This window comes from Panthera tigris, chromosome A2 (genome assembly GCF_018350195.1).
Source record: "Panthera tigris isolate Pti1 chromosome A2, P.tigris_Pti1_mat1.1, whole genome shotgun sequence".
Lineage (NCBI taxonomy): Eukaryota > Metazoa > Chordata > Mammalia > Carnivora > Felidae > Panthera > Panthera tigris.
The window spans coordinates 111,225,241-111,250,103 of NC_056661.1; the positions used below are offsets into that span (position 1 = coordinate 111,225,241).

Genomic DNA, 24,863 nt, shown 5'->3' on the forward strand with positions numbered 1-24,863 from the left:
AACAGTAAAACCTCAACATGTTTTTTAAGGGATCAATTACTAAGATGTTAATAAGGAAAACTACATGGAAGGCAAACGAAATTTATATATAAAGGATGAACTAACATAAGTTCCATTTGCAATTTTAGAAAATGTTAATTTAAAAAAAAATTAGATGTTTCGAATTCATATGTTTATTGAACAGTAAAATCTTCCCTAAACATTAAAGAAATATGAGGAGATATGAAGCCCATTCCCATTTATAATATTAGTACACCATATTATAAAGAATATTTAGGCAAAAAATATCTAAAATAATTTTACACTTGAACAAGCCTATTTGCAAAATATATAGTAAATAAAATTCAAATCAAAATTATTTGCTCATTTATCTCAAGCCCATCAGTTTATATCTAATTGCTATTTGGGTGAATTGAAATTCACCATTTAAATTCACCTTTTAAGTACATTAAAAGTTAATGTACTTGCTTTTGTAAACTTTAGAAATTCTTCCAAATATTTATTTGAAAAGTAAAAAGGTATCCATGACTTATTCTGAATCTCTTCTCTTTGAAAATTCAATATAGGGATGAAATAGAATAAAGATTCATGCTTCTTGTATTGGGTGGTTTGGAAAGTTATTTAGGAGGATACAGGAAGGACCGGAAGGTAGGAACTCACCTGGTTTTTAGAACTTTGCTTTTGAAAATTTTGTTGTCTTTTAAAGATTTGGTAGAGTTCCTTCCAAGAAAATTCTGAGAAAAGAGACAATATGCATTGGAGACTTAACCTCTTCTTACATCAAGATTTGTCTCTCTTTGCAAAGTGCCTGGCTCCTTCCAGGCCCTAGGGAGTTGTCTTAACCTGGGTATCCAATGTGCCTCCTCAGTAAGGTGCCAGGGAATTACAAGGTAATAAGCCTAGAAACTCAAACTCTTTGGAGGTAAAGACTGAGGGAAAGTGAAGGTCCTTTGGTGCCAGCAACCTGCTTTGGTGGCCTGGCGATGGTTCAGTCTATCTGAGTGGATGGCTTTGCTAGACATGTACATGGTACAAGTAAGTGTGGAAATGCGGTGGAATTGTTGCCCTGAGGTTAAGTTTATAGATAAGAAGCCTGATTTGAGGCTTCATTCATGAACTCACTGTGGGTGGCGAGATAAGATAGAAATGATTCTTCAAAAATGATCTGTGACAGAATTTACTCATTCAGCTTTCTCTATTCCTTCTATTAGTACAAAAACAATTTCCTAATGAATTTATAGAAGTAAGATTCTTAGGTACTTGTTCTCTTAAAGTGAATTTGCATTCAAAAAGTTGCTTCAGGGGCACCTAAGTCAGTTAAAGGGCCAAATCCTGGTTTTGGTTCAGGTCATGATCTCATGGTTTGTGAGATCAAGTTCCATGTCAGACTCCATGCTGACAGCACAGAGCCTGCTTGGAATTCTCTCTCTCCCACTCTCTCTGCCCCTCCCCTGCTCAGGTATGCACATTCTCTCTCTAAAAATAAATCAAATTTTTAAAAAATTGGCTTAAAACCCATAAAAATTAATCTAATGTATAATATTTTATTTCAGGGTGAAGAAAAAATCCAGTGTTTAAAAATCTTACAAAAGAATGGAGTTTTTTCTAACTAAATTCATACTAGTATGGACAAAGTAAAATCACTGATAAGAGAATACAGCATAAATTAGGTTTAAAAAAATTTTTTTTTAACATTTATTTATTTTTGAGACACAGAGAGATAGAGCATGAACAGGGGAGGGTCAGAGAGAGGGAGACACAGAATCCGAAACAGGCTCCATGCTCTGAGCTGTCAGCACAGAGCCTGACGCGGGGCTCGAACTCACAGCCCTCACGGACCGCGAGATCATGACCTGAGCCGAAGTCGGCCGCTCAACCGACTGAGCCACCCAGGTGCCCCTAGGTTTTAAATGTATTAGCATCTTCAGTTTATTTGCAAATAGGCATGTCCAACTTAACACAAAGAATATACTCTAAATTTGGGCAGGATCAAATGGGACTATTTGCAAATGGATAAACTTTCTGCAATGGGGCCAAAGTATCTGTGTAGCTTTCTACATTTCCAATTATATTGCTTAATCAAGGCAAGAATGGTGGGTGACTACATTATTTTTAGCAACCAAAAATACAGGAAATAAATTTGAAATGTATCACATCAGATAATTTTATGAAAAGATGGCTTTCATACAGCATTTTTACTCTATTAGTGTCAAACTTAGGTTACCTGCTCATGTAGTTTTGGCACAAGGGAGATATAGTTTGTCTTTATCAGAGTCACCTATTATTAAAAACAAAACTCTGGTCTGTGAATGATGGTATTGAGTCAGAATCATGATGTAGCAGAAAATAAAGAAGTCATGAATCATCCAAACAGAAATGTGTTTGGATGCTTATAGGAGGCTGAATATTTTAAATACTCAACCAAGTTTCAAGCTGCAAGACTCTGCCATGTAGGTTCATGTTGCGTCCTTAAAGTAGTTCTCATGAAAGCAATACTTTGAGGAACAACAGACATTATAGCAGACTGATCTGCTGACATCATGGCTTCCTAGAAGAGGCGTTGCTTCCTGCAGTGACATTACAACATGGTAACTCCCTAAAAATCAGCGTACCTTGTAGGTAACTCTGGTGTCGGGGGCACCACCGGGCAGCTGGGCAAGTCGGTTATTTCAATAGCCCTCAATCTCTAATATAAATATAACAATCATATAATAAATATTGCACATATACACAAAACAAACTAAAGCACACTAGTATACAAATAGAGAACAAAAGAGCCACTATCCAAATATATAATGATAATCTATTTTTAACAACCCATTTCTTTAAATTACCAGTCCTGCTATTTGTACTATAAAATTCTTTTCAAAAACATGTGTACATCTGTTTAAAAGTGCTTTTTCCACGGAACAATTTAAGAATGAATATCTAATATCTACTCCCCTTATTTGAATGTATTGACTGCATACAAAATGGAAATGCATAAAACTATAGAACAAATATTTTTTTCTTCATGATAACATTATAAAGGAATATGCAGTAGTATCTCTTGCTACTCTTTCTTCTATCCTGTGATCATGCAGTTTTATTTCCATGATACCAAGTGAAATACGATGTGGCCATTATCTTAGCAAGTTTATTTTACAGATCTTTTATCTTTTCCTTCAGAGGTCAAGTAACAGGAACTGAATTAAGAAATATGTGCAAAATGTAACAGAAACACAGACAGCTCACTATTTGTGCTTTAAGCAATAAGTGTTGTTTCCGGTATAAATGGGTTTCATGAAACAATTATGCAAGAATATTACTTAAAATACAGGCAAAGCTACCCAAATATGCATGAAGTTTAGATGAGAATTTAGTGAAGCTTTATGTGGATTGTAATACGGGCACTGATAGTCAAGGCTTTTTGTGGCCTTATTAAAAGGTCCTTTTATGCTCGAAAATCTAATTTACATAATCAAATGCATCTACTTACAAGCACAAGAGGTGAGCTAGAAAGGGGAATTCATCAGATTTCTGAAACTGGCATTATTGAGTTGCAAGTGTATTTAGTTTATGTGCTTTTCCTCAGTACAATACATACAAATCCATATTTATAAGGCATTCAATATTTTATGAAATGCTATTTTAGGAACGGTGTTTTTATATAGATAGCTATGAGATTGAAAATAGGTGTACCCAAAATAGCAGAGAAAAAAATAATAAAAATTGTCTACTCCTAGTCCAATAGGGCCAAACTTTTATAAAATCCCAATTCCTCAAATTCTCATCTAAGCTGCAAATTGGTTCACCAAGGTTTGACGACAGTCTTCATCCCACGCTCGCAGTGAGCAGAAAAGGTACAAAACTCACTTTCTCGGCCATTTCATGAGAGTGGTGCAGCGAATGCTCCCTTTCAGAGAACATCCTCCTCTGCTCGTAGCTGGCTAGTCGACACGTGAGCCAGGAAGACAGGGTGCAGCCACCAATCCCAATGCACGCGAGAGACATGGAGGCGAGATGCAGAGGATAGAGGGAAGAGGTCTTCTTCGTCACTGCCCGCAGGAACTGAAAGTTCAGGATGCCCCCAATGAGTCCACAGATGCAGCAGGCAGAAAAAAGGATCATCTGATAGGAAGAAGGAAGAGAGTGTCCAAGATGAGGAAGCAAAGCCAACCTAACACAGCGCCCCATCCTGCCGCACTTCCCGGAAGACTGAGCTACAATAAAGAGAAAGTGCTTTGGGTCTTAGAGGACGAGAGCCATAGTTTCACCAAGTTCCCATGCAACCCAACTCAGGGAAGAGAGTGAAGACCAGTGTTTCAGAATTAATAGCTGACTGTGTAAAGGCCGGGGATATATCTTTTTGAAAACCCTGAAGTAAGCAAAATTTGTCTTCAAGGTCGATTCAGATTTAAGTATTTACTATCTATCATGTGCTAGGAACTTGAGCAGGTATCATCTCAATTAACCCACCCAGCAAACCTCTGAGAGAAATCGTGATGTATACTTAGGAAAATGGTGAACAGGCAAAACTCAAGGTTAGGTAGGGACTGAATCCAGATTTTCTGACTCTAAATCCAGTTTCACTATGTTAATCCCCCTAAAATATCCAAATATCTTCTCATTGAATTGTCATTAGTTCCAACAAACTTCAAATGTTTATACTGCTCTAGCTAAGTAAGCTTAGAGAATATAGTTAACCTGTTTTCTTCATTTATATGAGTTTCATTGTGTATCTGTTTCCCCCATAGGATAGGTTAGGGACTCCCTGTGAACTGGTCCTTTATACTGCAAATCTTTTTTAAATCTGTGGCACCACAATGAAGAATACACAATATACATTCCAAAAATACTATCTGGTTGTTTTGGGGAAACACAGGATGTGGCTTTACTTTTGATCTCATTATTGGTTTGATTTGGGTCTCTATAAAGAGAGCTGGTGGGGGTGGATGGTATTCAACCTAAATGTTACATAAATATGTAACTGAATATTGAATATTCCAAAAGCTTCAACGTGGGGGTTTTTTTGTTTGTTTGTTTTTGTATTTGTATTCTCTAAGTTCCCCTATGGGCTTCCTTTATACTTTAGAGTGTGATACTAATATAATTATTTAAACTTATTTCCATTTTTGTCCAGAACACGGTCTCTACTCCAGTTGCCTCTCTTGCCAATCATATAGCTTGTTCATTCCCGCCTCAGTGATATTTCCCATTTCCTGGAAATTAGTTTGCTTTTTTCTTGGATTGCTAGATGGAAGACTCAAATCTAGCCTTACCTTCTTCAGAAAGCCTTCCTGGATTTACTGACTTCCTTTGGCATAATTCCATAGGACAAACAGTTATTTAACTTAATTTAGCATTTAATTTTACATTATTAGGAATCGTTTGCTGTCGACAATTAGTTGACTTTAGCGAGCATTTATTGAGTACCTGGCATCTGTTAGGCCCTGAGTGAGGCAGCTGTTGGCATTACAAAAAATAATAGCTCATAGTTGTTGTCCTTGAGTACACAGCAGTCTTGTGTGAGAGAAGATCCAACATTTCAACATGGCATAGCAGATATTAAGAAAGAGGGATGAATTGGTTGCCCTTAGAGTAGGATGGAGGAGAATTTAGCATAACCAAGGGTTTCAGACAAGGCTTCCTGATAACATGTCATCTAAACTAAGTGCATGCCACTCCCAGAAAAGGGTAAGGCCGTGGATGTATGAAATAGCATAATGAAATAGGATGGTGGGCAGAAAGAATACCAAGTAGTTCGTTTTGTTTCTCTCACTTAATTCAGCATCCTAATTGTGTCCATCTCACAATATTTATTACCAAGCCTAAAAATCCAATGATGGGTGACTGTATCTTTTTATAGTTAATTAAATATAATACTGAATATCAATTACCAAATAACTGAATCATCCAAAGTGGGAACCTGTAGCTCCTAGTTTCACATAGAATCAATATACTACCTTTTAAAGGATATTCAGGTGGCATGCAGTTTCTTGGGAAATATTTTGGTGTTTACATATTCTCAGAAAACATGGAAAGATGTGACATTCAGAAAACATGGAAAGATGTGATGAACTACTATTAATTAAGAAAGTTAATGACAAATTATTTGGCTATCATAAGAACACAATGTATCTCTCCTAATATTATTCTTATTCATTCTTTAAAGGCATGCTACTTCATTTAACATATGCAAACAGAACATTCTCACCTAGGTATTAAAATGTTAAAATCTATACCCACATTTAAAACCATATATGAGGTTTGAATTTCACCAGACTACAGAATTTAGACTCTAGAGATACTTGGAGTGGAGAAATTACCATGCACTTTGAAGGGTGAGAATCCTTGATAGCTAAATGTCATCAATGGGAATATCAGAGGGTGAAAGAAGTTAAAGTGAATGGTAGTTTCTAAAAAGTTTAGCACTTATGATTTTTTTCTTTTATAACTCTTAAGAGAATTAGAAAGACAGAAAAAAGACACTAGTGCCTTTAAAAAAATCTCTTCCCTCCCCTTCTCCTATGACTGAATATTTGTGTCCCTCTAAATACAAATGTTGAAGCCTAAACCCCAATACTATGGTATTTGCAGATGTGATTTTTGGAAGACAATTAGGTCAGGAGAATAGAGCCGTCATAAATGGGGTCAGTGCCTTTGTAAGAGAGACTTTTAGAGACCTCTCTTTTTCCTTTTGCCACATGAGATCACAGTCAAGAATTTACAACCTGGAAGAGAACCTTACCAGAACCCAACTACACAGGGACCCTAATTGAGGTCCAGCCTCCAGCACTGTGTGAAATGAATTTCTGTTGTTGATAAGCCACCCAGTATATCCTTCTTTGTTAATAGCCCAAATGGATGAAGACATCTCCCCTGCCTTCCCTCACCCCTCTTCCTTTTCTCCTTCTCTGCCTCTCCCTGTTTTCCCCTCCCTCTCTCATTCTTTCCTTGCCTTTCCTTCCTTCCTTCCTTCCTTCCTTCCTTCCTTCCTTCCTCCCTCCCTCCCTCCCTCCCTCCCTTCCTTCCTTCCTCTCTTTCCCTCTCTCTCCCTCTCTCTCTCTTTCTTCTAAGTTCTAAGAAATTGTTCTTATATGGCTATAAAGACAGTAGTAAAATAAAAGCATACAAAGAATGAAGGCCAAGTCTAAAAAGTGATGGAAGAATCATAGATGAAAATTAAGAGCCTCCAAAAATTTGTATGTAAAGGTTTCCCTTTATATGATTTTAAAAAATTATACCTCGTATGTCTAAAGCAATGGGTGCTTCATTTTTTTTTTGTCACAGAATTTTCACAAAAAAAGATATGATTGAAAAAGTAGTTAAACAAAAATAGCTGTAATACTCCTATCCCTGTCCTCCTCAGATAACTGGCCTCCCCCTGGAAAACTCTTTTTAGGCTCAAAGCCCACTTTGTAAGGTCCAAGCATAGTATTAATTTTTCCAACTTAGAAAGGTCTATGATCTTTCCCATTGCACATGATAAAATAAACAACACTGTTTCTTTCTTTTGAACTCTCAAAAAAACATCATGGAGGGATGTGGGGAATCCACACTTCAGCATATAGAAATTGTCCTCCAGCCATTATCAGAGTTAACTGGGTGAATGTCTTACAACCCGGAAAGTCGTGATAGTACCGTAAAACATCTGAAAACACTTACAATTACATTCACAGTAATAAAATAAAATTAAATAAAAAAATCATTGGGAATTAACTGTAACTATAACAACACAGCTGTTTTGCTGCATTGCAAAATTAACTTCACAGTCAAAGCCAGTAATCTGTAGGCCCAGTTCCACATTTAAACAGTTAAATTTCCCATGAACTCAAGCCATGTCTTTTTTAGCTTACTGAAGGATTCATGTGTGTCTGGGAGTCTATAAACTGGAAAAGTGGAGATTGTCAACCACAGCAGTCATTATGGGTTGCATATTCATGCATTTAAAGAGTATATCAAAGCTTTTCTTTCTTTTTCTTTTGTCATAGTCTGTAATAATCTTGATGGGTTTTGTTTTGTTTTTTGTTGTTGGGTTTTTTTTTTTGTTTTTTTGCAAATGAAAAAGCCAGTATTTATTTGTCAGTCTTCTTTTCATCCTAAATGAGTAACATTCATTATGTGAAAGTTGGCTTCTCATCATTTCCATTTTTGGGTTCCAACATTTCAAATACGTCAATGCACGATACAAACAAGGCAGAAACTTACGACAAGTCCAGATTTTTTTTTGGCGCACAATATTCCACATATGCCACAAAGAAGAAACTGAAAAGGAAAAGAATAACAATTATTCCACATTCAAAGATAAGAAGACCTCTAGTTTTTAGCTTATAGCTCACTCATGACACTTGTTCCAGGGAAGCTTGAAAATGTTATATTCCCATCAAAAGCTGGAAAGAAAAATGCCTCATTCTAGAATAGTAAGAGATAAAAATGCAAACTTCAATGAAAATTTGTTCTTTGTAAGGTTGATATAAGTAATTGTGGGACTTGAGCAAACCAGAATCAGTTTTACACCAGGCAAAATTAGGAAGTAAATAAATTTAGCGTTTTGTTATTCCTGTTTTCTTTCACTGTCTTCTTATCCCTTTCTATTTTCTCAGGGAGAGAAGTGGTATGATACATTCATTCATAATAGATTTCTAAGCAATTAGAAGTCAATGAGCTTTACTACAGGTAGTGAATCTCACACAAATAAAAAATAAGGCATCAGACAGGGAGATGTTTTTCTTTAGAGACATTCTTTGTATCTCTCAAACTATGTCAGTAAAATGGTAACTTCCTTCCTCATTCTATCAGAAATACTGTCCTTGTGGGTATGTTGGAAGAACTCAAGGAGAATATTGGTGGCATGTAATTTCTTGTAAATGAGCATATTGGTGACATAGTTGCTTTGCAAAAGCAGCTGCCTGAAATCGTCTACCAGTGACACACTATTAGATATTTTGGTTATTGGAAAACAGCAAATCATTTAAATTGTTTAAAAATATTTAGAGCCATTTCAAGATATATTTACACATACATCTGGCTAGAAGAAAACCATATAAATAAAATAATACATTCATTAATAAATAATAAGCCTGCTAAGGGCTTTCAGACTAGCAAAGAAAGCTTTGAATGCTGTTAAGGTTTTCCTTCTGATTTTCTTTTACATTTTTCTATCTCAAGCCTGAACTAATAACATAAGTGGTTTTAAATGAGTGTTTCACACAGGGGTAGATTTTTAAATATACACATAAAAATATTCTACTAATTATCTGAAATCAATCATATGCTTGTGAGAAATACCAACAAAATTTGATAAAGAAATAATGAGTAAGGGAAGTTTCCCTTTTCAGGGAACTTTCTATATAGGGGAACAAAATGATTATAAAGCAGGCAATGATGCAGCAAGACAGATCAGGGAACACAAGGATATGCTATAATTTGCTTCTTATATAGATTATCTTTCAAATTAATGGGAAAAAGATCAAGATCCAATGGGATTAGGATAGTTCATTAACTGTCCTTAACATCATACACCAAAATGTCTAGGAAATGGTTTGAATATTTAAGTGTATAAAAAAAAGTATAGTAACATTTAACAAAGTCAAATATTTATATAATTTTGGAGGAGAGGGAAAGATTCACTAAACATAACAGCAAAGTCACAGACCAAAAGGGAAAATACTTATAAATATTAATACATAAAATTATTTTTTGATAGTAAAAAAATAACATATCTCTCAAAGGCATAAAACAGATTGGGATTATATTTAGAAAGCATATGAAAGACAAAGGGTTAATATACTATATAAATTGAGCTAATAAAATAATTTTAATACCATAAAATCATGAGAAGATAAAAGCTCAGAACTTCATAAAACTTAAATACTTGTATACTTTTCAGAAATTTTAAAAAGCTACTTTTGAGTAACCATTTGTCACCCCCCTTTGTGTCCTGGGTCTAGATGAACTTGTCCTCATGTGGACTCTTTCTAAGTGATGACCCCATCTCACGTCTATCAAGGCTGGCTCAAGCCATTCCAGATTTGGACTAGTTCTGTACCTCTCAGTGCTTCCAAGCTTCAGTTCAAAGCCTCAACATGCCCTTTTCCTTGCTTGCCTGACTAACCCATTACTCACCCTGAAAGTCCATTCACCCAGAACTCATTCTTGAAATAATATGAAAGCAGTGGAGTTTTGTGTTCCTTGGATCTCTTCTGAAATCTATAAACATTGCCATTATTTATTCACAGCCAAGCCTGAGGGGACCTCAGGAGCTTAGGCAGAGCTCTCCATCCCAGCAACTTGGTTAGAAGATCTGGGTGGCACGAGTGCCTGGATGGTTCAGTAGGTTAAGTGTCAGACTTCGGCTCTGGTCCTGATCTCACAGTTCCTGAGTTTGAGCCCCGCATCAAGGTCTGTGTTGACAGCTCAGAGCCTGGAGCCTGCTTTGGATTCTGTGTCTCCCTTTCTCTCTGCCCCTCCCACATTCACAATTGGTCTATCTCTTTCTATCTCAAAAATAAACATTAAAAATATTTTTTTAAAGAAGATCCAGGTGGCAATAAAATCGCTTCCTTCTATCGTCCACTAAGAAAAGGAAGTTCAGGGCTGGGGAGGGGAAAGGTAGAGTTATGAGGTGAGCCAAACAATATTTTCCACTCTCAATCAGGGGTGGAGTGTAAATACTTCTCAATAGTCACATCTGTCAGGGTATCCAAAATTCACATTCCCTGGAGGAAACCTGGAATCTGAGGGAAAAAACTAACCCATGTAATGGGCAGTATATAAAAATCATGGAATTTCTAAGGAGGATTTAAAGGATTTTAGCTGAAATTTAGCCATCACAGTTTGTAAAAAGTATAAAGGAAGCACAAAAAAAGCAGTATATGATCTTTTATTTCACTGGCTATCTGCACTCCAAGTCAGAGCACTGGAAGGGATCTTAAAAGATGACTTAATTCAGCCCTTGCAGTTTGCATGTCGGGGAATTAGAGGTCTAGACAGGCTTAGCAACTTGCTCAATGTCACTCATCAAGGTCACAAATCACACTTGTAATATTCTTAACTTCTTTAAGTTAATTTCTAAAAATGGAATGCTTTTCAAAAGGATTTTTCAGTGCTGTTGTACATTATGTTGTACATTATGTCCAACCAGAAGTGTTCAATGAACATCTGGTCATCTATAATGCTTGTTTCCCCCTGCCATTGTTAATTTTTGGTGTAATAAAAATGATCTCAAGATGAATCAATTGTATTACAGTCCAAAGTTAAGTGTACCTTATTATACAGAGAATTTGTTATTTTTCAAAATACTCTTTGTGCTCAATAGAACTTTATTAAGAATGCAAAGCACTTGTCCGACATGAAACGAGTGAAAAAATAGTTTTATTAAAAAAAGTAAAAATGATGGCTGGAAACATATCTGAATTAGATATGAAATTTTACGTGAGAAAATATAATTTTATTTCTGAGAAGATGGGCTGTTTAAATCTAGGGAGAATCATTTGCTTTGCTCTTACTATGAAATTACATAAATGAAGTGATCTACTGATAGGAAGTGCCACTATGTAATGAAACCAGTTAGCCCTCCAAAGGGAATTCATTTGATTCCAATTTAGATTACATTTAATAGATAACTAGAGTTGTGACTCACTGTAGGATAAAATGGAGCAATTATGGAAATAGCATCCTATATTTTGAGTGGACTTTCTTAATGGAATGCCCATGGAGGCTTGTGCTTTTGCTTAAGATGTAGAAAGAACAACGATGCCATTTCCACTTAAACAATAAGAGAAAGCAGAAAACTATAGATTGATAACTTTGAAAGCCCATCAGAATGTCGAGGTCCAGGGCAGTGGAATAACTGCAATTAAAGAGGTAGAAGGCCCTCGAAGAAAACTCTGGATACACAAACTGCCATTTGTTACAGAGATAGGAGGAGGGGACATGGATTGTCACGTAAGTAGGTGTGGGGAGAGGGAGGTTGGTGGTGCCAAGTTCTGTTCTGTCCTTAGGCCTTCTTATGAAGCAAATGCTTTGAGCCCCTAGCAAAGGGGTAGCAAAGCCTATCATTTCCAGGGTATATGCAAATGTGGATGGCAACTGTAACTACAGGAAAAGTAGAAAAAGATATCTGCACCAAAGATAACTAACAGCCTAAAAGAATATTAAGATAAAAATACAAGATTTTGAAAAAAAGAACATTTGAACTTTGAGATGTATGTATAGTCAAACTCCATTCCCACAAGAGATTACAAAAAAGACAGGAGTATTTGGGCAAAAGTACTGTGGTGGGCTGAATTATGGCTCTCCAAAGATATGTGTGTCCTACTCCCCAGAATCCACGAATGTTATCTTGTATGGTAAAAAAAAAAAAAAAAAAAAAAAAAAAAAAAAAAAAAAAAGCCTTTGCAGATGTGATTAAATGAAGAATCTGAAGATGAGGAGATTATTGGGGATTGTCCAAGTGGGCCCTAAATGTAATCCCAAGAGTCACTGAGGAGGAAGACAAGAAGGCCAAAAGAGAAAGAAGGCTTGGAGAAGACACAAAGAGACACAGAGAAAGAGATCTGAAGAGGCCATACTGCTGGCTTTGAAAGGTGAGGAAGAAGGCCCTGAGGCCAGGATGTAGGCAGCCTCTGTGAGCTGGAAACCGATTCTCCCAGTGGCCTCCAGAAGGAATCTAGTCCCATAGACTTATTTTAGATTTCTGACCTCCAGAACTGAAAGAGAATAGATTTCGGTTGCTTTAAGCCCCTAAGTTTGTGGCAATTTTTTCAGCAGCACTAGGAAAGTAATACAGGCTCCAAAACATTATTCCACATGAGACATCCTATAAGAATTACTAGCCGTTGTTTAGGAAAACAAACAGGGAAAGACATGAGATAAGAAAGGAATGTAGTAGAAAAAGCACAAAAAAACCCCAGTAAATCTTTTAGGTTGAAAAGTATTGGTTGGAAAAATTAATATCTGTTTACAATGAGTATCCCAGGTGATTTGGGTGTAAGAGATGGTGAGGTGGGGGTAAAGATGTGAGTAGTGGTTCTAAAACTCTGTTATCCTTTAGCAGAATAACAGAGGAACTAACGAGTTTTAGATATTGACAGATAAGTACAACTTTAAATTTGTGCATTACAATATAGCGACTGAGAAAATAAAAATAAAGAGAAAAATACAATTTGACAATAAAGATTGAACCAGTAGATGTCAGGGAAATTTTTTTAAAAATGAAAGGAAATAAAGCGAAACTATAAAATAAGTTGGTATAAATAATTTCAATAGTGTAAGCAATCAGACTAAATGTGAATGTGTCCAATTTTCCTAATAAGAGGGAAAATAGAAGGGAAAAAACAGTCTACGAGGTAAAGAAAGAAAGGGGTTGTTAAAAGATCCCTAAAATGAATAAATGATTGAAAACTTCTTTATTCCTTCTGCTTTTCTCTGTCTCTGTTTCTCTCTCAGCATTGACCTAAATGCTGGTTAATGAATTCTTTATTAGTATTTCTTTCTGTCCAAGAAAGTTTATTTTACTTTTAAGAGTAAAAAAGGCTACCGTAGAATTTCTCAATTTTAAACTACATAATGGAAAATGTTGAAACCATGGTTGTAATGGAAGCAGACAAAAACAGTGGCCAGAACAAGCAAGCATTGGGTGATGAGATTATGAAAGATGGCCAATATTGTTTTAAGACAGCTTATTAAAGTTTTTGCCGCGTAACACTTAACCACCTCAGATGAAACAATTTTCACTGAAATTCATTAGCCATTACAGAAGATATACATACTATAAAGTAGAAATGACACTACTTTTTCCCCCTTAGGGTAATGAGCTGAACCAAAAATAGAACTTAATACTTTGATACCATTAGTGATTTATGCAGTTTTGCCAAAATTGACATTTCTTTAAAATACATAGAAAAATTGCCAGGAAAACAGACGTTAAATGTTGGGGGGATGGATTTAAAAGAAATCTATTTCTGGTTAAATAGTGTATTTCTCCTTGTACATGGATCAAAAGTTTGATAATTTACTTTTCTACCACCAGTTCTTGAATATTTTTATTCTACTTCAATCACCTATTAAAGCATGATAACTGGAGTCTCTTCAAGGATTATTTTGTAATTTAGCACACAAAATGCTAGTGTGCCAACAACATAGTGCATATTTTTCCTGATACTGTGACGATATGATTGTGATTTTCTTATATGATACTCTGGCTAGACCCATCAGGATGAGTGGTTTTATTCTCAGTTAAATATAATGAATCATAAACCACTGCATATTAAAATAGATGCAGCTTCAATGACCACCATATTTCATTTTTACTCAGAAAAAAATTTTTACTTGTACATATTCATAATAGTAGCTGAAATAAAGCTTTTGTGTTGCAAAGTATTTTGCTACTCTCTCAATTCTCTAGCAAAAAATGTATTGAAAAAGGGAAGTTTGCTTCATGATGGGCAAGTCAATGAAGAAAAGAAATTATGAAGCAAAGAAACAGTTTTGAACTGCATGCTACATAAAAATGGAATTGAATGTGCTGTTTCATTTGCCATTACTGGTACTGTTGGGGTGAGGGAATCATCTATTTTTATATCCAACCTTGCCATAACTCCTCAGACAAAGCTCTGCTGTTGCGATCAAGTTTCTGGATAATATGATGGAATTTCAAACTGCATGAATGAATTAGTAGATGGATGGATGAATGTATCACAGTATTAATCAAATTTAGCGAATTCCAAGACACATAACTGGGTGCAATTAGTCTTTTCACTGAATCAAATCCAATTAACTTCTTTTTTGTTTTTCTAGAATACTCATGATTGGTCAGATTAGGGTAATTCTCTTCTCAATGGTGGCATTTGAAAATAATTGGGATGGCGTTGACCTTTTAAATGTCACAATCATAGCTTTGTGGGTTTCAAAAGTTTCCTTCTCAAACCTCAGATGTCCTTGAGATGTCAGCATCAGCGGACCTTTTTCTACACAAAAGTCACTGAAAAAGATATTACCTTGACACTGAGTGGTAATTGCCAGTAGATCCTTTTTAAATGTGAGAAGTAAAGTCCCAAACTAGAAAGGGTTGTATTCTTTTTAAATTTTGTATTGATGTATAATTGACATATAACACTGTATTAGTTTGTGCTCTTAATTATGTTGGACAGAACACGATTTGGGAAAGGGCCCTAGGAGTATATATTCCAGCTGTTGACTTATTTTCTCTCAATAGACACAGTGTAGGTGTTTCCCCTTGGTGAAACTAGAAATTGAGCAGTGTGTCAACACTCTCAGCTGAATGTTATCACCTACTATTGGCTAGTCTGTTCTGTAAATGACTCTGAGTGATTATAGGGCAACCTCCCCTTTAAATATCCTTTTTTTAAATGTTTTCTTATATTTATTTTTGAGAGAGAGAGAGAAAGAGAGAGAATGGGGGAGGGTCAGAGAGAGAGGGAGACTGAGGATCCAAAACGGGCTCTGCACTGATAGCAGCGAGCCTGATGTGGGACTCTGACTCAGGAACTGTGAGATCATGACCTGAGCTGAAACCAACAGTTGGAGGCTAAATGACTGAACCACCAAGGCATCCTCCCACCCACCCTCACCCCACCACCTTTAAAGACTCTTTATGCAGACAGCATCTCTTGATGCACACATATTCCAGTAAGATTCTCAAATTTACTCCTGGAAGAAATCAGATACTTTTCATTTAGACAAGATCAGATAATGTAAAAAACAGTCAGCAGGTATCACAGAAAAGCTTCAGGACATTAAAAAATTAGAATATAATTTTTTTAACCATGGGATCAAGTGGTTTGTTACTTTGGAGTTCTTTCAAGCCCTCAGGGTACTATAGCTGGCAAGCCTTGCTGTCTGAAAACAGAGATTCTAAAGGAAGGAGAGTAGTTCCTCATTTTATGATTAGAAGAAATGGCCTGTCCTGGAAGGACTATGATCAGAGGTAGGTAACTACCATCTTCGTGTGTTCCCTTAGAGAATACTATGGTAGGCAGAGAAGGATCCCTAAAAACAACTTCATCCAACTTCAGACCTTAGGTCACAATTATAGCAATCCCGACCTTAGGGATCCTCCTTGAAATCCTTTGTAGGATCTCAAAGTGAAGGGATCTCTTCCCATTTGAGGACATATGTTTCACACGATAATTCAATCTGAATATGTATCCATCATGTCGTAAGATTTGCCCTAACACTGTTAAGATTTAGGCAGAGAATAAAAGCTACCCATGCTATCTCCCTTTTTGTTCTGCCAGGATAATCTTTGACAATACACTTTTGGCTGCTTTAATGATTTGACCTACTTTGGCTCAAATGATCTTAGATATAAACACTGACAAGAATTTTTTAAACCATGGCATCTGTAAACCATTTTTAACAGAGTGACATGGGGATACTTGTCATAAATGCAGAGTTATGGGCCCCCATTGAATCAATTTTTGGTGGCATGGGATCCAAGACTCTGCATCTTGGATAAATTCCAGGGTAACTGCTTTGCTCCTTATAGTTTGAGAACTTTAGCTATAGAACCGAGGACTGATTTAATTCTCTGGTTTGACTTAGGTGAGCTGGCCCTGCCAGGAACTGGCTGGATGTGGGACCTTAGCATGGGAGTAGTAGCCCTGAAGGGAGCAGCAATGGATGGATGTCTAATATCAGACTTCGAAGACTCCCTAGGCTTATATGATGAACCAAGCTTATTCTCTTTCCTGAAGGATTTAATACAGAGTATTTGTCTCTTAATTCCCAGGTATTAAGACAGTTATCAGAAGCCTTACAGCAGAAGTAAAGGGGTTTTGTTCAGGCATATCTCCATCAACCATGGTGGGTGGGGTGGGGAAGGAAATTGATGTTGCTTTCTTGGGATCTTATCTTAGACATTCTGTGCCTTTGCAAGGCAAGTTTTAAGTGGCTTATCTTTGCCAGGTACATTTCCCCCATCAAAGAAGGGAGGCTGTTAAGGTCTTCAAGCGCCCCCCCCCCCCCATTTTCCCTTGGTGATAAATCACTTCTGGTGATCAGAACACCCAGACTGAAGCAAGGGTGGGGCTATCAGTGCTCCATATAGAGCCTCTAACAAATGGCAGAACTGTTTCTCTAAAGGGCATTAACAAAAGGAAAGTTTTCTTGCCCAACTTTTCTGTTCATTGTTTTCTGTCTACTCTCTTTTTTAAAAAATTTTTTTAATGTTTATTTTTGAGAGATAAAGACAGAGCATGAGTGGGGAAGGGGCAGAGAGAGAGAGGGAGGCACAGAATCCGAAACCGGCTCCAGGCTCGGAGCTGACAGCAGAGAGCCTGACATGGGGCTCGAACTCGGAAACAACGAGATCATGACCTGAGCTGAAGTCGGTAGCTCAGCCGACCGAGCCACCCAGGTGTCCCTCTGTCTACCCTCTTTTAAGAGAATCTGGAATCCTGATTAGGGTCTTGCAAAATAAGTACAGAGAAGAATTTTACTCCCACTCTGTGGTTCAGCATTACAGTTTATATTATTTAGCCAGGTTTCTGTGTCTGCTACAGTTCTCATAATGAATATTTTGGATCAGGTAGGAAATTATAATTTTCTTCCTAAATATATTTATGCCAGAGCCTGTCAGTATACATAATTGGACTGTGAAAACCATTAGGTTGGAAAGAGTAAACTAGAATAAGATGTTTCCAAACTCCATGGGCAATCAAAGTTGCGGAGCACTATTTATAACACACCTGAAATTTACTAAGGGTGAAGTTTCCTTTGTCTCCATTTACCAATTTAGTTAACTTCAAACTGGTTTCAAATGATGGCAAATGTGCATTATATCTTTCCTATAACTTGGTTCAGTTTTATTGCCAGAGAGCCCTAAAACCTTGACAAGGTAAATAGACTTGTAAGTCAATTCTCAAAAGAGATCATTAACAAATGTACAAAATTGAGAACTGATCAAAAATTTCTCATTGCCTTAAAACATCTAAAATAAGATCTTTAAAGAACTTGAATTAGGCTGTTAAGACTATCAGATTCTGGGAAGTGAATCTGGAGAGTGAGATTTTTGAGGACTAAAGTCTGGAAGAAATCATTGTAATTGAAGTGCAATAATGGCGTAGAAGATTTATAAACTTAAGTTAACAAAGGACCCAGGGAAGATGCCGAGTTTCTGAATTGTTTCAGAATAGCTCTGAATGGTGGTTTCTGAGTCTCAATGATTTATGTTATTAATGTGATGGCTTTCAGCTTTCTTTGGATAAAGATTAGCCTAAGATAATTTTGAGCCCTCCTTCCAGCCTCCCACTGATTCATTTCTTCATTGCTCAGCAACTATATTATCCTGGTGAAGTTGTATAGACACTTACCTGTCTTTGTAGTATTATAACGTGATACTATAGTGAATAGAAAATAAGTTAAACATTCGGTAGAGCCAGACAAGAGGTGATGGCTCTTAAGCAAAAAGATGAAGCCTGACAGATTTTCTATTTCCTGGAGTTAAGGTGTGCTTTTACTGAAAAACCTACAAAGATTACAGGAAGAAATAATAATGTAGCAAAAAGAAATAATTTCGGAACATCAAAAGACACACTTGGGTAATGGGTTTTGGAAAAAATATTAAACACTGCACTCTCCATCAATATCCTTCAGCACAAAGATTATTTGCCTTACTGGAAGAAAGTTTACAAGATATCTTAGCAGATGGACCTTTACCCTCATCTTCCAGTCCTTTTAGTTTGGTTCCTGTTAAAGGACCCCACATGGCAATACTTTCTCAAGTATTCTGTTGGGATAAATTCTCAAATTTCCAAAGTTTACTTTTTCAAAAGTTCACAACGCTTACTATTTGGGTTCTCTCTTCCAATATTTCTGGGAAGTCTAAAAAAACAGTCTTTAATATTTCCACTTTGTGGGTAGAAGAATTAAGAAGCCAAAAAAAATCATACAGCAAGTCAGGGGCAGGAGTTCAACCAGAGCTGAACATTGGGGTTTCCAATTCATTGCTTATTGTGCATTATCCCCCATTTCATGTTAGCTCTAAGTATATTAGAAACACTTGTCAAAAATATTCTTTTTTAAAGTTTATTTACGTTTATTTACTTTGAAAGAGAGAGAGTGAGACAGCGAGCAAGCTGGGAGTGGCAGAGAGAGAGAGAGTTCCAAGCAGGCTCCACACCGCCAGCGCAGCGCCTGATGTGGGGCTCAAACTCACAAACTGGGAGATCATGACCTGAGCTGAACTCCAGCCGGAGGCTTAACAGACTGAACCACCCAGGCACCCCCAAAGATAGCCTTTTTAATACACAAGTCATAAAATGTTCCTAATGAAAAGCCTGTGAGAGAAATCTCCCTGGTGGGAAGGACGGGTATACAAGAATGACTATCACCTTAGTTTTAACTTTCCTCTGGAATCTGTTTTCTTGTTTTTATTAAAAAAAATTTTTTTTTTTACATTTATTTATTTTTGATAGAGTCAGAGCACAAGTGGGGAGGGGCAGAGTGAGAAGGAGACACAGAATCTGAAGCAGGCTCCAGGCTTCGAGATGTCAGCACAGAGCCCCACGCAGGGTTCAAACTCACAAACCGCGAAATCATGACTGGAGCGGAAGTCAGACGCTTAACCGACTAAGCCACCCAGGCACCCGTTTTCTCTTTTTCCTATAGTCACTATCATATTTGGCCTCAGGTTCCCAGCTGTATCTCGAACCCAGTGTGGATAAAACCTAAAGTAAGGTAAACCTCTATCTCCTCAAGACAACTAAAACAAGCTGACATTTACAAAAGGACTTGATAAAAAACCAAGAGGTACAAGAGCAAAACTGACAGAGAAATTGTAAGATGCAGGGCAATGGTCCCCTCCTGATGCATATCTCATCTAATATGCATGCCTGTGCCATCCCACATCCCGTCTGAAGGACCCAGGATTGCGGATTCTAAGAGGATGCCAAACCTAAGAAACAATGTGTAAGGGGCCACTCCGGGTTCTTCTGCTCCCAGTTAAAATTACTTTTTTGAGTATTATGTGAGTTGATTTGATAAAAATGGTGATTCTTTTGCATTTCTTTCTCTTTTCTATCCAGATTTTTTTTTGATGAAATAACTCAGAGAACCTTTATTTTTATTTATTTTAAAGTGCTAAGACCATAAAAATGCCTGTCTATGAGATTACCTGATTCAAACATAAGTGCTTCTGGTTCTGTGGGACGTGTGTACTCGTAGGGTGAAATGAGGACTAGCCAAAATTCTCTTCATTGATGTATCTGGGAAATGGGGGCAGTTTAAAATGTTGCTGATTATTTCTGGATTTAAATGTTATAATGAAGAATAATGGATAGGAGTTATATGGAGTGAGATTTTCACTCATGACCAAGTACATTTTTCTCATGTCCACAAAGTAGCTTTGGACTTCCTCACAACATTAATGAGGTCCCTTTGGAAATGTATGGACAGTGACTGAGTGACCACCTCTCAGGGTGCAGAGAACAAGTTGATATAAGTCTCATGAGGGACTGAAGTAGGATTCTATGAAATATACTGACATTCTGAATGAGATTAATTTACCACATGACTACAAGATCACTTTAAAAAAAAAAAAAAATGGCACCCAGGGACAAAAGTGGCTCTGTGCAGTCTCTCTCTCTGATGAAACAGAAGACATTTCAGGCTCCTCTGTGTCCTGGGCTATTTATCGTAGTGACCATAAATTAGCCAAGACAATGTATAAATGTATGGTTAATTGACACCACTGAATATAGAATGCTGGTTAACGGTTTACTGTAACTGCAGAAACAGCCATGCTATTTTTACCTTTCTTTCTATTTAAGGTTAATAATAGATGACTCTTTATGGTTCCTAGTGTATAAAATTATAACTGGCATCCACATACAGATTTTCTGGTTTAGGCCACTTTCCAAAACATCAGTTAATTTATGTTCTTTAGAGCACTGCGGGAGTTAGGGGACTTTATCACTCCGCCTAGAACCTCAGCAGGAAGGAACTATGGCCAGAACTAGATTTAGAACTCAGGAGTGACATAATCAAGATGGTGCCATAGGTTGTTCCTTACTTTGTTCCCCCTCACGAGAAGAACAACTAACAACCGTTCAAGGACACCACTGGAAAAAACCCTGGAACGTGGGGTTGGGACTGAAGCACCCCTGTACCACAAAGACCAAGGCACATGGCCCTCGAAGAGTAAGAGAAGCAGCTACTCATTGACCACATTGCCCCTCCCCCAGGCCAGTGCCTTACCGTGCAGTGAGGTCTCCCCTGAGCCTCTTGCCCCTCCAGTGAGAAAAGAGAACCCGAGAGGGACAACCACCCCCACCAGCATTGTGGGTCATTCTGTGGGAGCCCCTACTCTGGCCTCACACCATGGTGACTGCAGGGGAATCTACAAAACTCAACCACTGGGGAAGCGACTGTGACAGAGAAGGCAGGGTAGGGACTTGCAACCACCAGCACACAGATAGATCTCAGCAGATGAGTTCACACCCTCAATGCCCAAGGAGTAATCCCAACCAGCAGCTCTGTACATCTCTAGAACCGAGTGAGGGGTACACTCCCATCGGGGAACTCAGCAGGGGGCATATATGCCTGATTCAGACATTCAGTCGAGGAGTTTTCCTGGCCTGAGAGCCTAGTTTGCGCAGGCCCAGGCAAAGAGTTGAATCAGAGCACTGCCTGCTATGGAGAGTGTCTTCTGGCCCCATCTGACCAGAAGGGCTGGTAACAACAAAGCATTGGTAAAGCTCAGGGGCCCTCAAGCAGAGAGTGGGCAGGCAGAGCTGACCACCCCAGAGCAAAGCCAGTACCAGGTGTGGAACCCAAAGTTAGTGGAAGAAAGGAGGTAATAGAGATTAGAACAGAAGTGCATGCAGTCGAGAACAGAAAAGCAATAGAAAAGATGAACCAAACTAAGTGTTGATTCTTTGAAAAGATAAACAAAATAGACAAACCCTTAGCTAGGCTAACCAAAGAAAAAAGAGAAAGGACCCAAACCAACAAATTATAAATGAAAAGTAGAGACATTACAACTGATATCTAAAAAGACCCCAGGGGCACCTAGGTGGCTCAATCTGCTAAGTGACTGACCCTTGATTTTGGCTCAGGTCATGATCCCTGGTTTGTGAGATCGAGCCCCATGTCATTAGGAAAATGCAAATTAAAACCATAATCAGATATCACCTCATGCCTGTTAGAATAGCCCATTATCAAAAAGAAAAGAGATAACATTTATTGAGCACTTGCCAGGCTCTGGGCTAAACATTTTACATACATCACCTAATTTAATTCACATCTTCAGCTGAGAAAACTGATCCTCACACAATTTTTTCATACCACACAGCTGGCATTTGGCAGAACTGGTATTCAAACACTGGCCTTTCAAACTTTAGAGGATGAACTAACTTCATATTTTCCAATAATAATTTTACCCCAACTTTTTCAGTATTCAGTGCTGTATATTTCCAGTGCTGCGTTTTAAAGGATGCTCCAGGACAAAGATCCAAATAAGCCCTAAGTTTTCTCTTTGACAGGTGGATATTTTGGTAGTGTGGTAATAGAAATCCAAGGTAATTTGCCATTTAATGATGATCAGATCTTGGATGGTTATGATGCAAATGGGAAGGGATGAAATAAATTCAGATCCACAGGTAATTACTAAATTGTGATAAGGGAGCTTTTCCCCCAAAGGCTACTGGTTTCTAGTCTCTAAAGAGGTATTTTCCTACCACTTGGTGGCAGTAGCTACCAATGAATTCACAGTGTTGTTTTTCAATTGAATTTAAGTAGTGGTCTTTAATTCCTATTTGGGAGTAGTTTTCTCCTTTCAGTTCATTAACCTTTTCATGTAATACATTTATTTTCCAATAAATATATTTATTGTTATTATTATTATTAATTATTGTGTTGGGCATCATTCAGTTCCTTGGATTTCCCTTTAGAATGAAGATCATACATAATGAAAATAGAAAATTTCCAGTTTCCTCCATTCAACCTTATAGCTTCAGAGGTGTTCACTGTGTAGCTGACCAAAATAGGCTAATGACAGAGCTCAGAAATAACAGGATGGCATATCAAACCATGAATAGAAGGGAACATATAATCAATCAGTATTAACTTTGTATGTGTTCATAATAATAAAGAAACTTCAAGCATGTTTTCTCAGTCCACATGTACAGTTCACTTTACAGAAGAATAAAGTGAGGTTCAGAGAAGTGTAAGTGATCTTATCCAGCATACACTTGAATGGAGTATACAGCTAACAAATGGCAGAAGCAGAATTCAAATCCAGATCAGTCTGACACAAAAGCATGTGCATTCTCCACTGTCTCATGCTGCCTTTCTGACAATGGTATTATTATTCTACGGGAGAAAGCTGTCACAAAAGACTTCTAATTTTGAGGCTCAAAAGGGAGTATCAAAATTCTAAGGATGTTCCACTCTCCAATGTAGAGAAAAGAAGAAATGAGTTTATGGTGATACAGAATGCATTTTGTTTGGTTTTAAAGTCAGGTAGAAAGTTGGAATCATCTACTAAATGAGCTAAGGCAAATCTTTTTTTTGGGAGGTTTAGACAATATCAGTCTTAAATAATTCTATGGAACCATCTAAAAGCAAAAGACAGGATTAAGGTACTAAAATTTAGGACTTAAATGTACATTTTGTTTTAGGATATGTTAGGCCATGATGAAATCCTTATAACACTATTTTAACAAAACAGCAGAATACAACACTATGCATATTTTTTCTTATATTGTAAAAATTATTATTTTCATACATGTAAAGCTAAGGCAATAATATCACCATGTCAATAGTGATTACCTCTGAGTGGTGGGATCACTGGTCATTTTAACATAATTTTTGCAGTTTTGTATTTTCCCAGTTCTCTGAGGTAAACTTATATAAAATAACAGGATGTTTCATTTAATCTTTCCATAACTCTGTTCTGATCACATCACATCGTATCATATTGGTCTACGGCTTTAGCATTTAGAAGAGTTAATGAATATAACAAGATGGAAAATAAGTCAGCCGAGGCAACCTTCTTAAAAGTGAAGGAAGACCTACTCATAAAATATGCTATGGAAAGAGCTCATCAAAATATTTTCCTTGCTGGCTTTTAAATTCCCACCATGTGAATGATTTATTTGAATTAAGTCACAGAATCCCCAAAAGGCATCCATTTAAAATCCATCCTTTAACTTGGGTGGGTTTTACACACACAAAAAATTGATATCTATGTGGGGAAAACATGATTTTTCTATTTTATGTGTATGTGAGAACCTTTGATAATAATCCAATGCAATGCTAAACGTCTTAGAAATTACTGTTTCAGTGAAAGGGAAGGTCAAGGCTTTTTGTGAGTTAGTCTTATATTCATTAACAGCTCCTCCAGATTCCTCTCTACCATTAATCGTCTTTCTTCCAAATACACAACATTCACAAACACTTCTGCTTACTGGGGCTAAGCTCAGTCTGTGGAAACTAGAATGTTAGTGATTCATAATGTGCCCAACATCAATATATTATTTGCATTTCTTACTTGATAATAATCTTTACAGTTCAGGATCAGTCTCTTCCTTTAAGAGAGGCAGGCTTTTTCACCTTTAAATAATTCTGATTGCCAGAAATTTCTTTCTTTCAGTAAGCCTGAAGCCTTTGTCCCTGTGATATACACCCATTGCCCATTTTATGACAAACACACCGTCAACCCTGTGTGTTCTCTAGGCAAACATGCCCTGGTTTCTCAGTCATCTTTGTGATTGCTCTCTCATAAATGTTCTGTTGTCTTTCTCTCTGTGTCTCTTTAAGGAAAAAAAAAAAAAAAAAGTCAGCCATGGAATTGCCTGGTAAGCAAATCAATAAATTGGTAGACCTTCTTCTTTTAGTCAGGAGATTTCTTTCTAGTA

The 24,863-nt window shown here is 37.2% G+C and overlaps 1 protein-coding gene across 5 annotated transcripts in view; it reads right to left on the reverse strand.

Annotated features, from left to right (window-relative positions):
• TMEM196 (transmembrane protein 196) overlaps window positions 1-24,863 on the reverse strand; it is a 142,315-nt gene that overhangs the window by 822 nt on the left and 116,630 nt on the right. For 3 of the 5 annotated variants that reach the window (XM_042967925.1, XM_042967926.1, XM_015540634.2), the window contains exons 2-4: window positions 8,191-8,247; window positions 3,856-4,110; window positions 2,613-2,686 (exon numbers count right to left, since the gene is read on the reverse strand). In XM_042967925.1, coding sequence (XP_042823859.1) covers window positions 2,613-2,686; window positions 3,856-4,110 — 329 coding nt within the window. In that variant the 5' untranslated portion in view covers window positions 8,191-8,247. Of the gene's footprint in view, window positions 1-660; window positions 735-1,122; window positions 1,337-2,612; window positions 2,687-3,855; window positions 4,111-8,190; window positions 8,248-24,863 lie in introns of those variants that run through there. The other 2 variants (XR_006211573.1, XM_007089075.3) reach the window with 2 other exon arrangements.